The sequence below is a fragment of the Triturus cristatus genome, chromosome 10 (assembly GCF_964204655.1).
Source record: "Triturus cristatus chromosome 10, aTriCri1.1, whole genome shotgun sequence".
Classification (NCBI taxonomy): domain Eukaryota; kingdom Metazoa; phylum Chordata; class Amphibia; order Caudata; family Salamandridae; genus Triturus; species Triturus cristatus.
In genome coordinates this window covers 436,473,674-436,499,941 of record NC_140593.1, presented here as the reverse complement: position 1 = coordinate 436,499,941, position 26,268 = coordinate 436,473,674, and the positions used below count along the sequence as shown (strand labels likewise).

The window sequence follows — 26,268 nt, the reverse complement described above, 5'->3', positions numbered from 1 at the left end:
GTACAAGCCCTTGCCCTTGACGGGTGCATTCCATTTCTCACTGGCCTTTCATATACTTTAATATACTACGCACTTTTCACTCAAGGTCACCTTCCAAACAACTGTTTGTCTGATCATTTGTGAATATTAATACAAATCACATCATCACCACCCTTAGGAACTTCTGCTGGCTACCTCTCTCAGTGGACACCCAACTCTTACTCCTATGCATCTTTTAAAAAAGAAAGAACACTCAAAAGACAATATACCTAGTTTTAAAACGCTCTCAGTGATCATCAATGTATGGCCCACAGAACCAATCAACTGATCTATGAAATACCCAATACAAAAAAAAGTTTTAAAAAAAAACAACAACAACCCAGAGCAAGCCGTCTTCTTGATTGTACTTACCTGTAATCACAGTTAATCTGCATATCCAGTCCAGGTTCCCTCTCTCATACCCTTGAAATCTTAATTGAAGACCCTGCTCCTCTCAACCCCACTCACATCCCACTATGCCCTCCCCTGCTAAGATGAAATTTTGCCCTTAAAATATTTTGAAACACCTTTTCATGTTTTGTGTATTCTGAATATTAGCTTAGTATCACTTGTACATAACAGAGAACCTTTGTGACTTGGTCTACCTGTAGCAGCCTCCATATAAATGGGTCTAGAGTACAATTTCTCTTATTCAATCTCAAGTCTGCAGTTTTCAACTCGGATTACACCAGCACCCGGGGAAATAAAGCAACTCTTATACTTTCGAAAATGAACACACAGTGTATTCAAGATCCAATAGAAGTGACAAGGGCAATGACTTGGAAGACGCATACTGATGCAAAGAGGTGTGTGGAACTTAGGAGAGTGGAGTCTTCATTCACTTTGCCACACTAAGTGCATCACGTGGGTTTCAGTATGGTTTTGGAGTGGAAGATAGAGAGATGGCTTATATCTCTGAAAATATATGCTAATGGAGGGTCCCTGAGTGAGATCTAGGTTTTGATACATGGCATGCAGTGTCTTCCTTCAAACATATAGACTTGGTGCAAGGCAAATACACTGCAGGGCAAAGGGTACTAAAAACTGCTCGGTGATGCCCTGAGTGGAAAAAAGCCAGAGTAAGGCCACACTTCCTGGGGGACTAGGCTGGTGCCACATTTATCTCAGTTCATCTTTAACTTGTTCATGGCAGTTTCTCTACCTGGTTTCTAAAGTGATTCTGACATCCTCATTTCAGGGCTGCAAATTAACATTTTTCCTCAAATGAGTACTCCTGCTTGCCACACAAGGGGAAATGTTCCCTTAATGTTGTAGGGTGGCAGAGTGATGGGGGTTGTATGCTCAGGTAATAAAGACACTCAGTGAGTAAAATTCACATAGGTTTGCAGGCTTTTCCAATCAACCCCATTGCCACTAGCAGAACAAAGTACTTCTTACCAGCATCTGAGCTGATGTACCCTAGGACAAAATCTCTGCTGACAATGGCACTGGTCTTTGCCTTTGGCACCTTAAAAATAAGGGATTTTCTTGAGTCCAATGGCCAGAAAGTAAACAGATGAAGACTCGAGTGGCAAAATGTTGCTTGTTCTATGAGAACCAGCAGCCAAAAAATGTCTAGCGCAAATAATATATAATATGAAAGTGGTTATAAACTGTACTTATAACTTGCAAAGAAGGGAGGCATAATATGATGTGATTAAACAAATCTTCCATCTTCTTCACACATTGCAAGCGCTTAGAGTTTTAAATAGTTTGAAGGAAACATGTAGAAGTTGAAATGACAGCAGATCGTTTTCCAACTCAAAAGCCAGCATGCTGAGGCATATGTGAGCACAGGGATTTTGTGTAACATTAAATAACATCATGCTTTTTTAGAGTGGCTTCCATCGTGGCAGTAATCAGACTTCGTAACAAGTTAGTAAAGGGACAAAGAAAGGTCACAGAGTACATTGTAGGTGATGGATGCCTCTAAACATATATTGCAGATTTCGAACTTCAGTTATTAGCTGTAATGGATGGGCAGATTTAAAGAAAATAACTTGTTCCAAATGGTACACAACGAATTTTCATAGCAAACTCACTTGTTTCTAAAGTAACTTAATAAGGCCCATAACTATAATGAAAGCACAATTGAGGCAAATTTCAAGAACGGCTGCAGCTCAACCTTACGTTTCGCCATAAATATAAACTATATTTGAAGAACATATTTAACAATAATTAAACTAAAACAAATTACTCACTGTTCTAATGTTTATCATATTCTTGTTGAAGGCAAAATTCCCATAAAATTCAAAGAATTCACTCAGCAATACACCTAGGAAAAAAGAAAATAATTTAAGAAACTGAAAACATGTTACTAAGGATTTAAAATGACACAATTTAAGATCTCACCTAATGTTTCAGTATTTTTTGTCGCCTTGATTTTATTTATATCACTAGCAAATGTACAATCATTGTCATCAATGATGTGGATGTCTTCTGCATCTATAAATAAAAACATGAGTCAAACAATATTTATTAAAGAATACACAAAAATGAGTTATATTTATCACAAGGCATACTTAATGAACATGCCTGAAAGCTCTTAAAGTTCATGAGCAAGGTTGGGAGTACCCTGCAGTATCAAAGGGATAAACAATGATTGGGTCAAATCCTAAACAAGCGATTAAGAGTTTATTGTTAACAGGTGGTACATTAAGCTCGGAGAGCACTTTCTCTCCACTGACATCTATCGGAGACCTAGAGGTCACATGCTCAAGTAGCAATAGGGGTAGAATGTGGGATTTGACTAACGTACTTTGTAGGGCGGACCGATTGGTCCCTGGTGTGGCAAGAGACAAGTAGGGGCTCTCTGGGCAACCTTACCGAGCAGTTCTTGGCATTTAAACCTATTCCAGCTTTTGAAAACTACATGGACATTATTATGCCACCACTGGCCAAGACCCAGATTTAGAATAGGTTGTTGGCCCATTCGATCATTCGGCTGACTCTTGATCATGTGATGTTTGTATGCCCAAATATCGTGGTGCACGCAGAAAATGGTTGCACCCAAGCTATTTGTCCTTGGAGGGGGGGGGGGGGGGGGGGAATACTCCATTTTAGAGAGGCGAAAAGAATATTAATGACTGATACATCTGGTCCGGTTGTTTTTTCTGTGAGCCGTTCTTGTTTAACATCTGGATTAAGTGGGAGATGTTTTTGGAAGTATTGTACACTCGAGTAGCCTCAGTGCATGTGTTGTCTTGGGAAAACAATTTTAAGTATTTATGCGTCATGTAGACATGTTTTATAGATTTTACATATTGACTAGTTCTCTTTAAAAACACTTTTTTGAACTTTGCACTTTTTAATACAGAACAAATTCTAGCCATTCGGAACTGGGGAGAATATAAAAATGTTTGCAGACATAAGATTATAACATGGACTATTTTGAGAGTTTCAGAAAATATTGGTAATGAAATCATATTGTGTGTGGTTGTTGAGGCTTTACGGTTGCATTTTATTTGTTATATTTATACATCAAGTTATTGAATGAAGCGAAAGCTGCTGTATGTATTATATGGTCATTTTTAAATTCTTTTTTTTGTTGCTTTGATGGTTTGAAACCGAATAATGTATCCTGATGACGATACCCTTCCAAGGTTGCTGAAGGTAATACCATTACACCGGCTACCAGTGACTGCTGTTACTTACTGTGCCAGGAAACGGCAAACATTTTGATGCAAGCACAACATAACAGGCATTGTCAATGCCAAAGGTCTGGTACTGGAAGCTAGCCTTTTGGCTTTGTCATTGCTTGTTTTGTCATGACTTTTTTAAAACTCTATTGTTGAAGCAGCAGCCAGGCCTTTGCCAATAAAAACATGGCTAAACAAAAAATATATGTTAACCTTAAAGAGCACACATTGCCATAGACATCCTTGACACTAAAAGGAACTACTTTGTGTGTGTGTGTATATACACCTTGTAAAAGAGCCGTCACCCATGGAAAAGTTGGCCAATGGCTTAAGCAGGCTGACCCAGATGCCCATGTTGTATGATCTAGCAGGTGGAAGAAAAATGTGCATGGCAAACACAATTCAGTAGCGTGATTCTTTAAAGAATAGCCAGATTATCCTGAAAACTGCAAGTAGGTTTTGTTTATCTAGTGCTAGGAAAAAGGCCGGGTCTGCATATAGTACGTTTCTGCCGCTGGTATATTTCTGCTGAGTTTGATTTGAATGCCTCTTGCTATAACTCTTGACGAGTTTGATAAAAAAAAAAGAGCAAATAATAAGGCTGATAATGGGTACATTTGTCAAGTCACTCTCTCGCAAATAACTTTGCCTACCAAATTACCTTCCAACATCAGAGTACCCCTAGAATCCCAGTGCAGGTTTTTTATTAACCTGGTGAACTGGAGGGGGAGGTTTTAAAAGCTATGAGCTGGAGTCAAATATCTCCAGTGTCTCAGTTTCTAATAAAAAATAAATCACTAACAAGTCTTGGTCAACTTCTGCGTACTTCAATGCTTACGAAATCAGGCAATAATCTATCATGGAGAAAACCTGTTTGGTTTGTGACTACTAAACAATAAATCAGCTTAGTTAGGTGCATTGCATCACATTTGTATGGATATCTTATAATGGACATTAAACAATGTTATCTGAATAAGAGATTGCTTCGCTCCATGTCTTTGCCATGTTCAAAAAAGTTACCTCCCTTCTAAAGGATGGTGGAGACTTTCCTCCTGAATTTTTGTAATCAAATACTAATTTCAACTGGGAAGGCAAGAGGTCTTTACACTCCGTACACAATTATTCATGAATCTAATGTTCTCCCGGGAACTTTGCAGATGGCAATGCTTGGACGCACTCCATGGCTTGTTTTACAGAAAAAGGTTAATTGAGCTCAGGTTGCTCCCCCATAGTAAGGCTGTCTAAGCTAGCTTTCTCAAAAATCTCTTCTGCAGTGGCCTCCGATGAGGATTCTGTTCCTCATATACGCCAAGGAAGAATTTCAGGCAGGGTCCTCATTGAAAACACCGACGCACCTTTTTAAAAAAGATTCTGATACCGCTGAATTGATTTTAGATTAATCTACATTTAGTTTTCCACACAAATTATCTTGCAATTTCGTTATTATCCTCAAATTCCGTTTATTATAGCTTTTGCCTGTTTACTATTTCCTCCATTACAATTGTTTCCCACATCTAACATTCCTCTTCGGGGTTCCTGTTCTGCCAGTAGATCTACTATAACTAGCTCTTGGGGGGCAACATCAAAATATCCACCAATGATTTATGGTGAAGAGAAAATGACTAACTAGATCAAAAGTTACCCTAAGGCTGAGGTAACCTCTGATGAGGAAAGGCAATTAAAAAATGGGGGCAAAAGGGAAAGTGTGCAGCTATGGGAAAATCTATCACTTCCAGCACCAATTTCCAAAATGGTGAAGCAATGGAGGGACAAGGAAATCTGGGGGCTAAAACAATCGACAAGGACTAGTTTATTCCCTTCTCAGAGCTACAGGATGCATATTAAAGAGGGCATTGGGTTAATTTTTTTTCATTTAATTTCTAAGACTACAAGCAGAGATAGAATCCAAATGTTCAAAGTGGTATTTCATCTCCCACCACCCAGAGGGGCTGCATTGCTCGAGTGTATATATTTCCATTAGATTTCAGTTCTGTAAATCCGAATAATTAGCAACAAGACATGCGGACTAACATCACAAAACAGGAGTGGGGGGAATCTGAACTGGGAAATGCATCATCTTGCAGTTAGTTCGGATCTTCATTGAGTCCAATATTTTTCACTGTATAGATTATATTACATACAGGAACATTTGAACACAATTTCCCAGGAGCATATTAATTTATGTACAAGGTATTAAGGGCAGTAGGTAACTGGTGTCATGTAATATGTCCAAGAATTAGAATATTCTGGGATCAGGTTTTAGTAACCTATGTGTCCAGAGTTTAAGAACTGTCCAGAGACCTCTGTTAGGCCCTTACTGGATGGAGACAAATGAGGACGGATAGCCTATATGATAAGAATTTTGACTCGCTTGGTGGCTTGTTCCTTAATAGCACAGATATGGATGGATGAAAAAGTACTCTACATGGTATGAATGAGAGTACAAATTTGATAAAATAACGGCTTTAGAAAAGAGCTTTTATTTGCAACTAGCCAAGCTGAAATATTTCCAGAGATTTTGGGGCATTTTTTCATGAATGTAAAACTCATCTATAAACAAGTATTGCCATATCCTGGGATACTGAAGATGGAAGTAAGGTGCTTTTATTAGGTACATCATTCTCTTTCTGGATTGTAAATTATGTTTGTTGCTCTAAATAAAAAATAAAAAACTATTGACATTAACTCTGATGGTTAATGTCGAGTCATCCTCCCATTTATTTTTTCTTAAACCCTTAGGTTCTTACTACAAGTTGGGCGGAAGAGACAGGGGTATATACCACACATGGTAAATACCATTACCACAGTGTGACATATTAATCACGTGTGGTAAATATTGCCCATTCCGAGTTTTCAACTTGAAAATTAGGCACAACAAACAGAATTGTTTTTTAACACTGTGAATTCTACATGTTTTCTTTTTTTTCTTTGGGCTTCCCCCACACCCTAATACATTTCAGAAGATTTGACCAGTCAAAAAATAATCAAGAAAAAACTCAGATGTTATGAAAATTATCACACAACTCTTCACAAAGATGGAAATGTAGCCCTTAACTTGTAATGAGAGCCCAAATGTCTGGGGTATCTGAGTTGCAAATCTTTGGTGTTGCAGCGAAACGTATTCCTAATGGATGGTGCCCACTACTTGGGGTTGGCTCTATGATGATTGTTCAGCAAGACGTTGGTCTTGGCAGGCCAATGTTGCTTTCCCAGATCAACCAGGCAACTGGCAATGCCGGCACTATAACAGAGTGCTAATGAAAAGATACACTTTCGTGCCTCTTTCTCATCCTCCATATAAACAGCTTTAGGTCTATGTTGTCCTCCCCTCACAATTTTTAATATTAATGAGAAACACACTGTATTAAATTATATAACCAAATGACTTCAAAAGGATTACCTCTAAACTGTGGAACAATGTTGTCATGAGTTTCTATCACACGAAAGTTATTTCATAAAAATGAATTGCATTTATCATAACTATTTATTTAAAACATACTCATTGATAAACTTCACAGTACCTGCTAGATCCTTCAGATGGTTTAGTGTTGGAATAATAGGAGGACTTCTTTTTTGCAAGAAAAACATAACCATCATGGTTAAAGAGAAGTTTGAAATCCAGGCACCAGGAATACTGCTTGTGATTCCATGCACCCGGGCCCAGCAGCGCACACTGAAAACAAGCGCCCTTACTCTTGAGTCAAGATTGCCGTATATGTAAAGCAGTTCTGAACTTCTCATTGCAACTCTGCAATACATAACACAGGATTGAACAGGTCAGTACAAAAAACTGTGCTATGGCAGAAATCAACAAATGAATCACTGACCATCTATGGTGAGGACACATTTCCAAACCAGAAAACGCAAATAGACAAAGGATTTCTTACTATGGTAAAATGCCTTGCATAAAGCCGACCGCTCTTTCCAGGGAGGCGGTTATATAAATAAAGAATGTGGAATAGTGTTGATGGAACATGACTGATATTAGGAGCATTATGTAAATTCTAGATCATGACTCACTGGTGAGAAGTGTACTTTGACACTGGATAGCAGCTTTCGTTTTTCTTTAAGGTAACAACTTAAAACTAAATTTCACATAAACGCAAAGGAAAATAAAACAATAAATCACCAAACAGTGAATAGTTTATCTATCAATAAAAGTCCATCTGGCACAATATGCGAGCCAGACTGACAATGGTAATAAAAAAAAAAGGAAGAAAACCATGACGCCAGAGCAGGCTTTTTCCTGCCTAACCTTAAGGATATTGGACCAGAATCCGTAAGAACAATTCCAAGCCTCTATACCTTCAGAACGATATTAAAAATACAGGTTTTTCTGCTATTTCTACCATACTAGTCTCTTAACTTGTGGTTGGGTCCTAATTACGCCGATTCCACCAGAATCCATTTGGAAGCTGAAGTTATAAAGATGCTCCAATTTCAATGAATTGTCATACGTAAAGTGCCCTGCTGCCAATGTAGCTAGGAACTCAAACAAATAATAAATATATACTGTATCAACAAAAATCTTAATGTTTTTCTTTGTTGCAGACAAGCAGATAAGGGCCATCATTCCTTCCCACTTCTGATTTTGCATTTAATTGTAAACTACTGATATCTTGAAAATGTGACTTATTGTGCTTTCAGAATAATTTTGTTTCACCTGAAGGACCCACAGTGCATCATTTGTGGTGTGTTGGCCAGTGGGGGCTCTAGCAGCCACATCGTGCTTCAGTGAGTTACTTCAGCAAATTGTGATGTAGCAAGAACCAACTTTTCAGACAGATTCCTAGGTTGGGTTTTTTCCTTTAACCGACAGAGCGGAAATCCTGTCAGGCAGATAACAGACTGATGGCCCGTGTTTGTGTAAAGTAATGAACAAGGTAGTCTGCGTTTCATCTTATTCCCAGTCGTAGCCTGAATTTTCTGCATCAAGCTAATCTTGGCTGTACAAGAGTTAGCTAAGATGGGAGAGAGGTTGGACAGAGTGTGATATCCAGGCAGTTAATAAATTGTATTGAACACTGGGATATGTTTCCCTGCTAAGGCCCTTCATACTTCTCAGGTCAAGATCTTGTTGTGTAAAGCTCAGACTGCCCTCTTCCTAATCTGCAGACTGAGACTTGGTTAACACTTGAATTTCACACCTAGAAAGAATGCATAGGAACCATATCAATAATGGATAACAAGAACGGATAGTGGCTTCAGGTCAGTGGTAAAGGAGAGAGCTTAACAGATTTAAATTGCTTAATAGATTTGGCTGCTCTGGAGCCCCACAGGCCGATGAAGTTCGCAATGGAGAGTAATAACTTCAGGGCTTTTACCATGACCACATGCTCAACTCTCAGATTCAATATTTTCCATATGACGTACAACCACTTGGGCATCCAATAATTAACAATCTCCTCATGAAGGGAATGCCAGTCTACTCGTATGGATGAATCCCCTGGCAGCCGAACATGGTAGACCATGAGGTACTGCTGCCCTATCCATGTACTTGATAAGGAGAGGATGAGTTGTGCCTTGGAGTTTTTTTTTATTTTTTTTAAATCGACTTCCCTATATGCTGGGTCTCAGTTCATCCATATGTGGCCCTTCGAATCAGCTTCTACTCATCCGTGATGAGCCATAGTGTTTAATCACTCCTGCTTTTCAACATCTACCTACCTAGAACTGTGCCCCATGCTTATTTCTTTCATTCAATCTCAGGCATTTAACATTTATTTTGCATTAATTTTTAGTCTTACAATGACAGGACAGGCACACCATTCATACTTCCCTGGTTATAAATACCTTAATTGCCTTCCAATATCAGATCCACCAACCTGGTCCTAGTATTTTCCAGGCTAGAACAGGGAAGTACTAGTTTTAATGATCTTCAGCCTAAGGAAAGCCCTCAGAATCAATTTCATAATGGGCCTTCATTTAAAAAAGGCAGGGAGTGTTCCTTTAACATTCACAGCAACCATACAAAACAAATAGCAGAAACATCTACTTCTAGGCATATTAAGAAGTTCTTCTGTATTCTAGAGTTACCTGTTGTTTGCCGTCAGATCACACTGAAATCCTGCAGGCTGATGTGAAAACCTCACCAATGGACAACGAGCATTCAAGATCTTGTGCACACCTACACATCCTGGGCCAAAGTTGTCAATGCATTCTCCAATCACAGAAAGAATATTCTGTGTGGCCACTCTTCCTGAGGAAACTCGTTTCATCTGAAATTCCACTGAAAAGGGCCCGGGCAACTATAGGAAAAACACATGCTGGTTACATCTTTAAAAAGGGTATATCAATTTAAAAAAGATTATCACTTAATGCAATGTTACAACTGAGCCACCCAGGAAGATATGCTGCAGGCAGATTATATTAGCACAACATTTCATGGAGACTTTCTTGAAGTTCCCATTACATGGACTGTAAAACATAAGACCCATGCCAGGTTCAAACAGCCACAAGAAAGAAAATTATACAGTCATTAGAAAAATATGTCTTTTAACTTGTTATGTAGTAAGATGAAACATACGATTAAACACACCAAAAGAGATGTTAAAAGAGAGAAAATAAAAAGCACCATATTCATTTAAGAAATAAATTAAATCCAATTAGCAGAATCAATATTTTCTGAATAAAAGGGGAATAAAATCAAACCTATTGAAAAAATTCACAAGCTCATATTGTGTTGGTTAATTTACACACATGTAGACCTTCAGTACAGTCCATCTATGCTATGACATGTTCAACTGCATGTTAGTAAATGTTCCAAAATGTCAACCACCTGCCTTTTCCGTACTGGCTTTTTTCCATTTAGGTGCTTATGGCATCCCACATAATATAACATATTGGGTGACAAAATGTCACATCCCTTCTTGGTGAAACAATAGGTGATCTTAACAACACAGAACACAAAAAGTTGCACTGAGAATTCTCTTGGGAGGAACAATTATTTTTTCTGCGCTAGCAACTCTGCACTTGTACTGGACAATAAAAAACACTATTACATCTTCAACTGTATTGGGCACTTCTGCAGAGGACCATTCAATAAGCACTCATTGTTCACCTTTAAGTTAAAAAAAAAAAAAACAACACACTGATAAAATCCATTCTGTGATAAACAGTCTCTATTGCAATGCCCGCTCACTTCCCAAACATACAACAGAAATACGGGACCTCATTAACAATCAGAAACCTGATTTATGCTTCTTTTCTGTTGGCTCAATCCTACGACCACTCCAAGCATTCCCATAGCCATCCCAACGGACTATAGTTTACTCACACTAGACTAGACAGAATAACAAAACAAGCATTGGCATAGCCAAGAGGTCTCGCCTTTGAGACCTAATGAGTGTTTAGTTAGTGGCGATTAAGTGCTTTGGGATGGGTGAAGCGTGCAGGTGAAAGGGGGAGAATAGTGTGTAAATTGAGAGCTTAACAGGAGAAGGGTGGGGATGAGATCTGGCTTAAGGGCTACAGCTGCTGCTTTTGGAACCGGGTTGGAGTCCCGACGTTGGTTTAACACCCTGTGATCCTGGAGAAGTCACTTAATCTCCCCGCGCCTAAAGCAAAGTTAACGTGCTCTTGTATAATATGTGTTGATCTTGTAAAGTGCTCCAAATCCTTCCGTGTGAGTTCAGGCTATATAAAAACTGAGAGAAAGTAGTAAACATCACCAGAAAACGGACTGAAAACACAGAATAGTTTGACATACAGATGTCCCTTGCCTTGAAACGCTGACTCTGTAATTAGGTACTCATACCTGTATGTGAAATAGAATGAATGGGAAAGGAAAGAGAGCAAAAGAAATTGAAGAGAGAAAAGAGAAGAGATCGAAGCAGGCATGGAGCAAGAGAGGGAAGAAAAGGGGAGAGGACAGAGAATGGTTCAGCGAGGAAGAGAGGAGACAGACGGGGGAATGAGAAAAAAAGAGAGGGGAAAGTGAGAATAAAAGAGAGAGTAAAACATAACAACAATTGATTGAAAAACGAGAAGAGGCCGAAAAGGAAGAAAGAGAGAAGAGTGTGCAGAGGAAGACAGGAGTGAGATAAGAAGAGAAAAGGTTTAAGAGAGGTAGAGGAGAAAATAAGAGAAAAGAGATTAAGAGAGAGGGAGGAAGAAACCGAGAGAAGAAGGCATGGAGCGAGAGGGGGGATTAGAGTGCGACTACAAAGAGAGTGAGACAGAGTGAGAGAGTCTTTAATTATCATGCCGAATTGGTCACAGATCTGGAAACCCAACTTCTTGTCTCCTTGAAGGTCACCGGCCCCACTCATACTGCAGGTCATACACTAGATCTTATTTTTACAAATGTTTTGGACCTTCATGTTAACTCTCCTCTTCGCCTAATTTGGTCAGATCATTTTATGCTCAGTTTTCAGATGTCTCTCAATGCAATGCAAACCAGCAGGAATAATGAACCACAAAGGCAGATTAAGCCCTGGAAAAGAATTTCCGAGTCTTGATTCTCCTCTAATTTTCCCACTCATTACATTTCAGAATTCTCATACATCAATAGTGGGCTCACATCTTTTCAAGAGTCTTTTACTCAGACCTAGAATATAATTGCACATTTGAGACCCAAGTACTGCAAGAGTTCACTCAGTGGCGTAACGTAGGCCCCCGGGGCACCCTCAGTGTCGGGGGTGGCCCGAGCTCCAAGGAACCCCTCGGCACAGTACCCTGGCCTAAGTCCAGAGGGGGTGGTCTTTTTATTTAGTTTGGATGGGGGGGGGGGGGGAGTCAAGTTTTGTTACGCTAGAAAGTCCACTAGACCTTATGCTTTATGGTTCAGAGAGAAACTTAAGCAAGAGAAATTTACTTGTAGGAAACTGTAAAAGAGATGGCATATAGCCAAAGTTCCCTCTGACAAAATAACCTACAAATCAGCCCTAAGTAGCTATTATAAACAATTAGAGCCACTCGTAAGTGTCTTCTCCTCAACAGAATGGAAAACGCTGGTAACTTCACCATATAACTTTAAGTTCTGAATAAGTTTATTGCACCGATGGCGTGCATTTCCCCTACTCCAGTCTCACAGGAACTGTGTGATGCCTTAGCTAACCATTTTGAGGACAAAATTGAGAATATCTACAGGATCCTCACCAACTGCCCCCTTCCTACTGACTCTTTTCCCATCAATCTTCCTACTTAGAACTCCTGCACTACCCTGAAGCATTTTTAATCCATCACTACGGAATCAGTTTTAGATAAAATGAGCAAGACCAAGTCAGGTTCCCCCTATAATCCATCTCCTCCACACAGAATGGTGGGACTTGCCAATTCTTTACTCCATGCCATTACAGCACTGTGTAACCTTTCCCTTGATACTGCCACTTTACCTCACACATGGAAGATAGCCCAGGTCATGCCCATCTTGAAGAAACCTAATGTGGACCCTGTAAATCCAGCATACTAGAAGACCATTTCTCTTCTCCCTTACCTTAGTATGAAAAGCCTAGGTAGCCAACACTTTACATAGTATCTGGAATCCAATACTCTGCTAGACCCTTCACAATCTGGTTTAGAGCCTCACACAGAACTGAAACAGTGCTGATGGGGATTCATGATACCATAAGCTTCTCCTTGATGAGGGCTGGCCAGCCATGGTGGTGCGGCTTGATCTCTCGGCTGCCTTAAACACCATCTCACACTCCATCATGATTCAAAGACTTTCTGAGATTGATGTTGGAGGCAAAAACCTTGGCTGGCTTCAGAGCTTCCTCAGCAATCATACCCAGATTACCAATCTACGTCCCTTTAAATCTCGGGTCATGACATTGGGCAGAGGAGTCCCTCGGGGTTCTTCACTAAGCCTTGTAATTTTTAACATCTATGTGGCACCTCTGGCTCAAGTTGCAGGGTCCTGTGGGTTCAGTGTCATCTCATAAACAGATGACACACAATTGATCATCTCCATGGGCCCAAACCCTACTCTATTAAACTGAAGTTCAGGGAATGCAGGAGGAAAAATCGCTTCCTGGATGTCCCAAAATTGCCTACAGCTCAATGGTGATAGATCAGAAATGGTGCTGTTTGGCAAGGACCATGACTACTAGACGAATAATTGGTGGCCACCTGAATTAGGCACTCACCCTCAACCAAAAATGTGGTAAAAAACCTAGGCATTTTAATTGACTATAGCCTCTCAATGATCATCCAGCACCTGCTTTGGGATAATATGCACGTTGAGAAGAGTATTTCAATGGCCACCTCTCCATACAAGAAAGACTCTCACACAGACACTTGTGGTTAGCAGTCTAGATTATGGAAATGCCCTAATGGTAGCGGCTAATGATTCTCTCCAGTCTAGACTGTAAGTAGTTCAGAACACCGCAGCCAGTCTTGTCCTCAAGCTTCCACCTCGCACATCTTCTAAACCTACGCTTAGATCACTGCACTGGCTTCCTATTAGGAAGGAGTGATTTTCAAGTTTCTGTGTCTGGTCCACATACCTCTTGCAGGTAAAGGACTGACATATCTCGAACACAAATTCTCAATTTATCGACCCACCAGAAATGTGAGTTCCAAGGATCAATTCTTGCTCTGCTCACGCCGTATTCGCACGGTCAAACATCGCAGTCGATCCTTCTCTTACCTGGGCCCTTTTCATTGGAACAAGCTTCCTTCCACCTAACAATCGCGTCTGCTCTGATTTTGTCTGCTTCAAAAAGCTGTTTAAGACCATATTTCATCTTATCCTCTCTTTTCGCGGACAGACCTTCAGCACTTGGAAAACCCCTGTGGGGTTGATTCACTGTGCTATATTGAACTTCTATTACATAACATAACGTATTCACGTTAAGGCCCTGATTAAGAGTGGCGTGATATTTTCAATGAGCCTGGCATTGAGAGTTAACAGGCACAATGGAATTTGAAACTCAGCAGACAACACTGGTGAGTGGTATTCGTCTAGAGACATGACCTACTTCAGGCAAGCAAATTCTCTAGTTGGAATACTTAGGAAAACTTGTGGAAATTGCCACAATAATCCCAATATCCATGTTATTCGCAAAAACTCATAATCCCCTTTACACACCCCTTATTACGCAAAAAAATGCAGGGACTCCTAGTAATGGGAAATTTGGGAGGCGGGGAGAAAACATTGATTTCTATAGGCAACACGTACAGAGGATCTAACTTTGTTTTGCAATCATGAAATGATGTCTGAATGGAGAGATAATCCCTGCATCTTTGAAGATCTGTGAACACTGTTTCAGAGAGAAAATCAGAAGCATTTCTGGACTCATTCTTTTCCAAATCGTTCTCTGGTGTGGGGGTGAAGAAGAGACTAAATGATGGGCCAGGAGAAAAACGATGTTGCCTGTATAGATGATTTTGCAGGCTGCAGATACATATAAGCAGGTACATAAGAGGTTAGAGGAACGTTCGCATATTTTCCATTGGGAGCAATTCTAATGAGCCTGGAGGAGTGCGTGGGCTCTACATGGACAGCTGCTCTGTCCATGTAGAACCCACACATGTTCCACTTGAGCATTCTGCATCATCATCAAAGGATGAAGAGTTGCTTGGTCAAAGGAGCAAAAAAGGTGGAAGAACAAGGGCGTTGGTTGACCTCATCCTCACCTGATCCTGGCTAGGGTGAACAACTTGAAGATGCAGGTTCCCAGGAAGGCAAGCATGAGAGGCCCTTACCCACAACTCCACAGTCAGAGATATTTTGCATGACTATCCATAGCCAAAGATGAGTATGCTAAAACCGATGACTGGATTAAAGAACTCCCTTCTCCAGCAAGAGCAGTTCTACCAAAGTATGCGAGGGAAGCAGATTGAAGAGTACAGAATTGAAAGCGTATATGGCACTACTGCTCAGTTGCAGGTGTACTGCGGGTTAACACTAGGATCCAACTTCAGTGCACACATTTTTCAGAGTGACTATGGTCCTTGGAGGGTTTTTTAAAATGACCAGGTACAAGACGTTTCATAAAACAGCTGTAAACAAGACCTGCGAAGCTACTGACAAACTTGCAGCTTTTTGGGATATTTGAATCATGTTTGTGCAGCAGCAACTTCAGTGATAAACACTGAAGACAACATTGATGAGCAGCAGATGGAGCTGCAAAGCTGAATCTTCCTTTTTAAGATATTTGTAAATTGGTAGGCACCTGAATCACTGCGAGAAATCCAATGTGCAAACATAACTTTTCGACCTTTGAGTTAAATGTATTTGAACAATTGCATAGTTATTAAAAATCATTACAATCTAAAAGCCATTACTAGAACACTAATAAAGGTGCACACACTTTAAAACTTGATACCCTATTGTCATACAATTGTCATTGGAATTTTAACATAAGAAATAGAATGGCTGATAAATCATAATACTGGTCATCGACATACAGGATTAGAAGATGGCTGATATAGTTAAATATACCTAAAGTGTGCGGCCACAGAATAAAGATTTAGTTAAGAGTACAGAGGTAAATACTAAAACTGTCTTGATTACTTTAAAAACTTTGCCCTAAACAATCGTAAAAGTGCCACAGCAGAATATGTGTTAAGTAAAAAAAGGCTGATGTGAATATCAGAGTTAAACCTACATTAAAACAATGGATAAACACTAAAATGAATGCATTACTAAGGGTGTAATCATAAGAGCCACATGAGTTGTACGAGTGGGCCCCTGTTGGAAGCAAGTGGCTTAACTAGCTGCACCCAGTCCAGAGAGGTGTGCAACTCCAGAGGCAACAAGCTAGTGCTCTACTTGAAGTGCAGGTTTAAAGTGCATCTAAAGTACAAAAAACAAACACCAAGTGAAATAATCAAGTAAACTTCCCCCATTAGATGGAAGGTGGCTTAGCTAACAGCAACTAGTGCAGGAAGGCATGCAACTACAAGGGCAGCCGACTAATACTCTAGAGAACATGCTTATTTAAAGTGCTTTAAGTTAAAGTGCTACTTAAAGTGCAAGTTCGATCAGAGGTGCTGTAGGCACCTTTCACACTTTACCTTGAATCACTTGCGATCAAAACTGCACTGGGATTTCAGGAGGCCTGAGGAACCCATAGCCTCTAAGACAGCCTGGAGAACTGACTTTTACGTATTTCAGGAAGCAAGCAGACAACTGGGTGGACTACCCCTTTAAGCAACATTGCATTGCCTCGTTGCAAATGTGAATATTCAACAACTTCAGGATGAGGCATAACCAATAGTTTCTGTGAGGTAGTAACGTTTTTCAAATGCAAATTATATGAATAAGGGACTCTACCCGCATGGCGCATAGTCTGCACTTGGTTCCTTTTCGCACCCCCTTTAGCCCTTATTTTGATACACGGAGAAATAGGGTGGATAATTTTTCCCAAGAGTCCAACTGGATGAAGCGTTGGCAAGAATAGACATTTTCCAGGTGCGCAGATGAAAAAACCTATATATCCCTCCCACGATACAGCCACATCCATGTGGAGAACCACTGTCATCACTCTTTCATTTTGACAGTGACTATACTATGGTATTGTATGTTCCCAAAGAAGGAAGTAATGTCATTACACTTTCCTCAAATTAACATGTTTTTTGGTGCACGGAGAGTCCAAAAAGTCAGATATTGTGCATTACATTCTACCGAAAACGGAATGGACAACCTGGACCACCTTGTGAGGAGCTACACTGTACGCACACATTTTGGCATTTTTTAAAAATGTATGTTGGACAGTGCAGCCATGGCCTCCTATAAGCTGTGGGCCCCCACATCCTCAGTGGTAAAGTAAGGTGTCATAAGGGAGAAGGAGCTCTACATTGCTCCTGGGAAGATCAGATGCATTCCTGGGGTGCAGAAAAGTGAGCATGACATGCCAGCTATGATCATGAGCATCGTGCCTGCTGCACATGCTCTAGCTTGTGTACACCCACCTCTCGATCAAAAGTGCTCTATTACTTCTGTGCCACAGGAATAGATAAACATCACTAGACTATGGACAAACAATGGGAGGTTTCATCGCTGTAGTGAAGTGCTATTTTTGACAGACGCTTTACCTGCCATACTAGAGATAGTTCTGTGTATGGGATTAAAAAAATTCCTCCAAGACAACAATGCTTCTAAAAGTCATGTTTTCTAATTGAAAATATACATTAAAAAAAAAGATGTTTCAGGATTAAGAAATGTTGTCACTCCATAAGCCAAACAGGAGGTGGGGGAAGTTAATGTGCATTGAAAATAAACATTTCAAATTCTGTGAATGAGTGTTTTCGGGAACTGTGTAATTTGATATTGTTTAATAGTACATTATTAGAAATTAAATATTAAAAAGTGGAATCATGGAATATTTTATACCTTTAATTTGTGTGGGAGGAGGGGGTGGGAGGGGCCAAATACATTTGCTAGGTTATTCTTGATACACCAAAAATATTAAGGAGAAATAGAATATAGTGCTTCAGCAAGATCATTGGCATACATTAGTGGTTACTGGGAAGAGGAATCACTATTAAAAGATTCACATGTTGCCTCTTCTTTTGAAGATCCATCTCCAATGGTAGTCCTCTTGAAGGAGAAACTTATTTCCCCGACACGTTGCCCCACTAACCTGAAGCAACCCATCATCTCCTTTTACAAGTTTTCCTTCAGATCAGATTTTTCAGCTGCTATTTCATACTGGTTTTGATTTCCTTTGTACAGAAACTCTTGTAATTAGTTGTCCTTTAACAATTCTTCAGTGTACTTTCCTTTCCTATCAATGTTGCATTTTAAACACTTTCACATAACAGGTACAGCATTCCTAACAGTCATTTCTAGACGAAGCAATCTTCCTCAGCCTGTCAGTTAAACAATACCACAAAAGAGCTGATTGACCAAAGTTTCCTATCTCTGAACACTGTTGATAGGACTCCATTTTTCAGCACGCAACTGAACAAAGTTACCAACCGCTTGGCATTTCCATGTCTTTGGAGGGTTTAATGCAGAGCTTTCCAAATGGCTGATGATTTGAATGGAATGTTTTTAAAGTGAAATAATTTCAAACAAAGAAGTGACTTTTTCATCGCCACTGTGTTGCTTGCCACGTGTGGGCGTGTCGCGCGTGTGTCCATTTTTTGTATTATTTGAAAATACAACGACGATCTATTAATCATGCAGGACGGTACTGCGCATGTTAGTGACACAGTACTTGTTCTTGCGGAAGACGAGGAGCATCACAAAATGGCGCCTCGTGGTGTATGGGGGTGCGGGTGCGATCAGCCGTTGCCTGCTGCATGCACAGGGCACGTTGCTGTGAGGGAGGAGGGATGCGGCGGCGCTGCTGATGTGGAGATCCGTGGCCAAGGCTGCAGAAGAGTCTGCCACAGAGACATTTCCTTCTGTTGAGTTCCCCACTGGTGTATGATGTCACCACCTGTTGTATAGTGTCTTTCTCAGGCATATTAGGTACCCCATGGCATTTGAAGCTACTCACGGAATCTGGTGGCTGTCCCGTTCATATGGGTCACATCAGGCATACGATCAACCTTCATGGCAGCCATAGATAGACCATCCCTCCAAGGCAATGGTGCAAAACCAGCACACTTTGGCAACACCAGGCATCTTGTTGTAATGGACCACTGGCATACAGAGACCGTTCAAGCCGTAAATTGGCTCTCGGTTGAACCTGGCAGAGATGCCTAGCCTAGGGTCCGCATCCTCAGCACAATGCGGCCTTTGCTGACATTTTGTGATCAACCCTGGCAGAATGTGGGCACCCCTGCAATTCAGTAACCATTACCGGCAGAAAAGGGGCATCCTCAACAACTGATGGGCAACCCTGGGATCTGGTAACCACAACAGTCACTTATAAAAGACAACATGATTTAGAAATGTATGTGTGTTATCTTACAAATCATATATTTTTAAAATTTCAAAGAAAAAGTTTTGTGAGATATGTTGCGTCCCCATACATTTTGTTATTTGCAATTTCTATGCCATATGTATTTGTCCTTATCTCTTATATGCAGTTAATTTAACCTCCGGTTTGCTAGTAAAACTGAATTTACGCGTCGTGAAATGATGCATGTCTAAAAATGCAGTTAATTTATCCTCCGGTTTGCTATTAAAACTGAATTACCGTGTTGCGAACTGATGCATGTCTAAAACGTGTGTCACCAACATGAAAAGTTTATAAATCACTGGTCTAATGATTGCACAACTTTGTACGAGCCTAAGACTTAATTTCTAACCCTGCGATCAGACAGCAGAATTAAGTGCCATCAGAGCTTTTGTTGCACCTCTACTTTCAGTATTTAGCACCCAGCGTCTTACTTAAGTATACCAATATAGTTTTTTTTCCATTGTTCAAAGTCAACCATGCACTGTTCTAAGGATTTCTAATTCCCCCTTCAACATGGCCCAAGTGTAGTACATCTCACCTACGCAACTCCTCAAATAATCAAAATCAAACATGGGAAAAAAGGTGAGGTTTTTAAAAATGAATGACAAAGCAGAATAAGTAGGTGTCTTAATTCAATCAACCCTGTGTCCTGCATTCCTCATAAATGTAATTAACCCTAAGACCTACACTGAGTCTGGCCTGACTCCCTACATCTTCCAGACTTTATCTGACAATGTGGCCCCTGGTACTTTGTGTTCTACAAAGCACCAACATGCTCCTTTTAATATGGGTCCACACCACTCCATGAACAAGCTCAGTCTTTTAGTTAATATACCTGTACATTAATGTTCAGAAGAACTGGTGTACAATAGGAGCTGCACAGTGTTGGCTCTTTTCCTTAATTCAGGTTGGTTGATACATTTCCACCAGGAATACAAGACATGACCTTCCTTGTGTTAGTAAAAGACTAAACAACTATGAGCACTGTCCTATCAAAGATGGCAGTGAATTTATCTGGACCAGTTGCCTAGTTTAATTCCAGTACCACAAAAGACTGCTTCTTTAATAATTCAAGATTCCATCTTCTTTCTGGTCTTTTCCTAAGAGAGATTACATGCTAAACCGAAGAAAGGAAAAACTCAGTACAGATTTGTATTTCTTACAATGCTGCTTGGTAAAAGAAGAATATTTCATTGATTACAGCCAACAGGCACTATCTTGGGGCTTTGGAAGAAAGATGCAGCTGAGTGGTTGGCAGCGGATGATGCAGAAACATAAGAAGCGTCAGGATGATCTCAGAGTCTGGTGTGATATGTCTGATTAATTTTGAGTGCCGAGGAGAGCGATTGCTCTCAACATAGTTTCCTCTCAAGTGCAAAAGGGTGAGATGATGTTTAAGATTGATGGTTGGTCAACTGACGTGTGACAAAGTAAAGGGAGCAGTGAAAGGCCTCTCCATATATACGTAAGAAGCCTGATGGATAATACCAATGTACAGTCTGCCACCCGTCCTTTCTGCTCCTTCCTGTGTGTATTTGAATGAATATTAGTGCATGGAAAAAAACAAATACGTGTTGAATAAAAAAATATATATTTTGCTTATTAGGGTACTCGCCATTTTAATTACTCACCACAATAATAATTGTTAATATGTGCACGGCATGATTTAATCACTAATTTGTGGTTCTTTAGAACATGTATGACATAGAAACAGGATCACAAAAGACCATTCCTGAAGCACTTAAATTGGTTCCACAGATGGTTACTTTAACAAATGTTCAGGAAATCATCAAGGGCCTCATGTAGGTAGCCAAATACCGGTCGGTAACGGCCGAAATTCGGTAAATTTCCCGTTACCGACCGGTATTTAGTCAAGTGAGATGTATGAGGCCAAAAACCGAAAATCGGTAAATATGAAGCGGTAAATACCGATTCATATTTACCGAATACATGTTTACCGATTCGGTAAATATGAAGTGGTAAATATGAAGTGGTAAAACGGAAAAAGACATGTAGGTAAATTCGGTATTTTAGAAATCCATGAAATTCGGTAATTAAGAGTCGGTAATTAACACAGATTGAAAGCAGGTGGTAATCATCAACAGTGCATAAAAGAAATCCCAAAATGCATCAGCGTGGACAACATGGCCGCTCTGTATGTCATTGCAAGGCGTCTACGTCTACAGGCAGCAGGACACTATTCCAACTGACTGAGGATGAGATACATGAAAGGTACAGGCTACACCCCCAAACCATCATGGACCTGATAAGGGACCTGCACCCACTCCTGGACCACCCAACACCAAGGGCGCATGCCATACCACCACATGTGCAGGTACTCTGCAGCCTACATCTCCTCACATCTGGCAGTTACCAGGGGGTGATAGCTGCGGTGGGCGGTGTATCCCAGAGTTGCATGTTTCGTTTCTTCAGGAAGTTCCTGGATGCCATGATGCAGAGAATGCACCACTACATCAGCTTCCCAAACACACAGGCTGAACTTCAGAAAACTAAAACAGACTTTTATCGCATGGCACAGTTCCCCCATGTAATTGGCTGTATTGATGGCACACACATCCCAATCTGCCCACCAGCTGCCACTGAGCACATCTACAGGAACAGAAAGTCCACCCACTCCATCAATGTGCAGGTTATCTGCGATGCAGGGAACATCATCACTGACATTGTTGCCAAGTTTCCTGGGAGCACCCACGACTCCTACATCTTCCAGAACAGTGGGATCTACACACGACTGCTTGCCGGAGAATTTGGAGAGGGATTACCTGCTAGGTAAGTAACAGTGACGCACCATGAAACTAGCAAATCAAAGTGTATTGAGGCATGTGACTGATGGTTCCCTTTCACTCACCTAGGCGACAGTGCATATGCCGTGCGCTCATTCATCCTCACTCCCTACCTACACCCATCAACCCACAGTGAGAGACGATACAACGTGGCACACAAATCTACACGCCACGTGGTGGAGCGCACATTTGGACTATTGAAAAGCAGGTTCCGCTGCCTCCACAAGAGCGGAGGCGCACGCCAGTACACACCCATCATCTGTTGCAAGATCATCGCCACTTGTGCAATGCTGCACAACCTTGCCACGAAGAGAGGTACAGAGGTGGAACTAACAGATTTTGAGGACAATGAGGATGATTCAGGACAGCCAGAGGCCAACGCAGATGGAGTGCCAACAGCAACAGATGGGAGAGTGAGACGGGCAGAGATCACATGCAACTATTAAGTAAGGGGACACAGGCAGTTGTTGGTTGTCATGTAGTAGTTTAATAATGCGCCACTACGCCACGAAACCAAGATTATGCAATTCTGGTAACATTGCTTATTAACAAGTGTGAAGTCCAGGGTTACGTCACCCAATAGTCTATTGCTACGCGGTGCAGCATCAAAGTTTGCGGCAACGCGCTACATTGTGGGATGGCACGGATTCAGCCTCCTCACTGGTGCCAGCCCCATGCCGCCTGCTGCTCCTGCGTGTTTCTGGGACGGGGGGTGTGATGCTGCTCCTGCTGCTGGTGTCCATGCTTTCAGCTGCATCCCCTGCACCACTTGTGGCCGCCTGACTGGTCAATAGGACCTCCAGGGCACTGGTGACCTGCACCATCCCCCTAGTGACGTCGCTGCTGCAGTGTGTCAGGCCCTCCTGCATGTTCACTGAACGCAGGCAGAGTAGTGATGTTGCAGTTGCCAGGCGGTTGAGTGCCCTGGTGTGCCTGTCTCCCCTCTGCCGTTCCCGGCGCCTTGCAGCTCTATCTGCGTCCAACTTGCTGCACAACAGCTGCATGGACTGTGACACGTCCCGCAGGCCCGCTGCCATGTCAGAAATCCCCGCCGCCATTGCGCCAATGTTCCTGTCCATGTGTCTGAATGTTGTTCTGAGTCCCCGCACATGCCGCTGTACTGAAATGACTGCCTTTGTTTGCAGGCGCTGTTGTTTCAACATGTTGGCCTCAAGGCCCCCAAAGACCCCGTGGCTGAGATGGATTGGTGGTGGACTTTGCTCACGCGACCTGCGGCGCCGTCCTGCACCCGTGTCTTCTCCCTGTGAGGTGGAGGGCACAGTGGTATGTCTCCCATCCTGGGGCATAGTATTTGGCTCCGGGCCCCTGCTGTCATCAGATGATGTGTGTAACACGCGCAGCCTGGCAGCAGCACGCCTCCTCGACCTCACTATTGCAGGCGGTGATGTGGCCGGTGACTCCAGCATGAGTGGTGATGCTGGCTCAGGTACTGGGGATGCTGGCTCATGTACTGGGGATGCTGGCTCATGTACTGGGGATGGTGGCAGTGGCAACGCTCTCTGGCCAGAACTTGTGCTGCCCGTAGCTGAACTGGATTGACGGTGTGCCCCCTCTCCTGTGCCATCTGCAGTCCTGCGCGATGTTACGTCTGTGGACAGAAATGCAACATCAGCTCAGTGTACCTGAAGGCATGCATTGCAAGCATGACAATAAATTGATGTAACACTCTCACATTGTCCTCTGTCTGCTTTAGGCTAATGTCTGTTCCATGCATCATTGTTCTGTGCTATTCTGTTCATGGTGGGGGATCCCTGACTACATCTCCCATAATGCATTGCCTGTCTGCAGTAACACATGGACTGGAGTGGGATACTCATTTCACAATGGGGGATGTGGGATAGGGGTAGGGGGGGCTACATTGCTGTGCATTCCTCTTACCTTGTTGGGTGGCGGCTCTGGCAGAGCTGTCGGCATCCCCAAGGCCCACGACACTCTCGGGCTCGATTGTCGACTGCACCAGCTCCTCCAGTTCGGTGAGGACAGGTGCCCTGTTAGTTCCACCTCCTGTCCGGCTGGCCTCCTTCTGGATGTCCCCCATCTTCCTCTTAGTCACGATGCGCAGGTCGTACCAGCGTTTTTTTAGGACGTCAATGTCCCTGTGGGTCACTCCCACGGCATTTACCTGCGCCTGGATTGCCAGCCAAATGGTGCGCTTCTCACACTCTGCCACTTGCAGGGATTGCCTCCCAAAAAGCTTCTGGTGCTGCTTCACCACCTCCTCCACTAGCACCTGGAGTTCCTTGGGGCTGAATTTCACCTTGCGCCTCCTTTCCCCTCCTGTCCTCTGGCTGGACATAGTGTAGTTTGGTCTCAACAATCAGCCACTGGCTCCCTGCCTCTCCTCTGCACTCCCAGCCTCTCCTGAGTCTGTTGATTGAGTGCACCTGCCTGGGTGTGGCCACTTCCTACTTGGGTGGGGTTTGGTTGCACAGGATTGGCTGTTTCAAACAGTCATGTGATTTCGTTTTTCCGATTCGGTATTTACCGATTCGGTAAATACCACCTCGGAATTTACCGGTTCGGTAAATACCACCGCGGTATTTACCGATTCGGTAAATACCACCGCGGTATTTACCGATTCGGTAAATTCCGATTCGGAAAATACCGAATGTTACCGATTCGGTAAATGTTACCGACTTGTTACCTACATATAACTTACCGATTCTTAAATACCGATTCGGTACGGTTCGGTATTTAAGAATCGGTAAATTTTATTTACCTACATGAGGCCCCAAAAGTGGACATTACCAGCACACCAGCCAGATTTCTCTGATCCTTCACCTCACACCTGATCTAGCAATGATGGTGCAAACTGATTAAGAACTGTGTTTGAATGCTGGGGGTAGAGGGCCTAAACTTACTGTAACCAGGTCCGATAGCCGCTCAAAAACACAGACACGTTCTCAAATAAAGTCAATCTCAGGAAAGCAACAATCGACAGACAGGGCACTCGGCTTGCATTCATTTCAACTCACACTGGTTTTGGCTCATCTCAGTTAGGTTTGACTATAAACCTGAGCTGTTTAAAGAAGCTGATGGGAAGCAAGTGGCACACTATAAACTCCTTTTGGAGAAATACAGGTCACCTTCACAAAAATGGTCTTCAAAAACCACGTAATCAACAACATGCAACTTAGTTTTCATCACAATGAAATCAAGGTGATAAAATTATAAGTAAATCACAAAATATATCATAGCATAGACTTTAACACGAACCAGGGAGATACATACTGAAATGACTTAGGGTCCGCAAGGGTCACTAAACACTGCAAACAACTTGCAATTATGAGACTACATTTGGAAGGAGTTGTATTATTCACCTTAATGTATACGTCATGATTTGACAAAACAATGCTAGCAAATGTATCCAATGCAACAGAAAAGACACGTTCTACCAAGTTACAATGTAGTGTTTAGACTTACTACAACTCTTAAGATGAATTTATTAGTTACATTATCAGCAATATCTATCAAGGAAATACGTTCATGTGCATGTTATTTTTTAGAACAATCTACATCGGCATTTTGAGAAATAATAAAATGTGGAATAACAAAGAAAAGGAATAGCAATAGGACAAGTACATTCATTCAAAATCCAGTATTCGTATATGACCAATTCAGAGAGCAATACCATTCCATGATATTACATAAGACCAGAGCAACGAAACATACACCCAAATACGGTAAAATATAAGCATCAAAACTATTTCATCACTCATCAATGTAAAGCTGGCATGTCACAGGCCTCACATGCACTGATGTTTTTAAACTCTGGCCGGTAAATCGAGGCTTCGGAAAGAATACAATTATCCAAGCCGCTGGGCCATTCTACCACCAAAGCAGCATCTTTACTGCACCAATCCTTGGCTTTGCAAGAAACAGCTCAAAATTATTCTGCGATTTCATGCCATGGCCAGCAGTACAGTCTTCACCAAGGCCAAGTCACAACCGAGGGCAAGATTTCAACAACCCTGGTCCAAGAAT

General features: G+C 41.7%; 1 protein-coding gene across 1 annotated transcript in view; it reads right to left on the bottom strand.

Moving 5' to 3' along the window:
* MTPAP (mitochondrial poly(A) polymerase) overlaps positions 1 to 26,268 on the bottom strand; it is a 147,014-nt gene that overhangs the window by 42,016 nt on the left and 78,730 nt on the right. Inside the window, exons 5-8 of the mRNA XM_085631790.1 lie at positions 9,693 to 9,904; positions 7,178 to 7,404; positions 2,371 to 2,463; positions 2,220 to 2,293 (exon numbers count right to left, since the gene is read on the bottom strand). Coding sequence (XP_085487916.1) covers positions 2,220 to 2,293; positions 2,371 to 2,463; positions 7,178 to 7,404; positions 9,693 to 9,904 — 606 coding nt within the window. The remainder of the gene's footprint in view (positions 1 to 2,219; positions 2,294 to 2,370; positions 2,464 to 7,177; positions 7,405 to 9,692; positions 9,905 to 26,268) is intronic.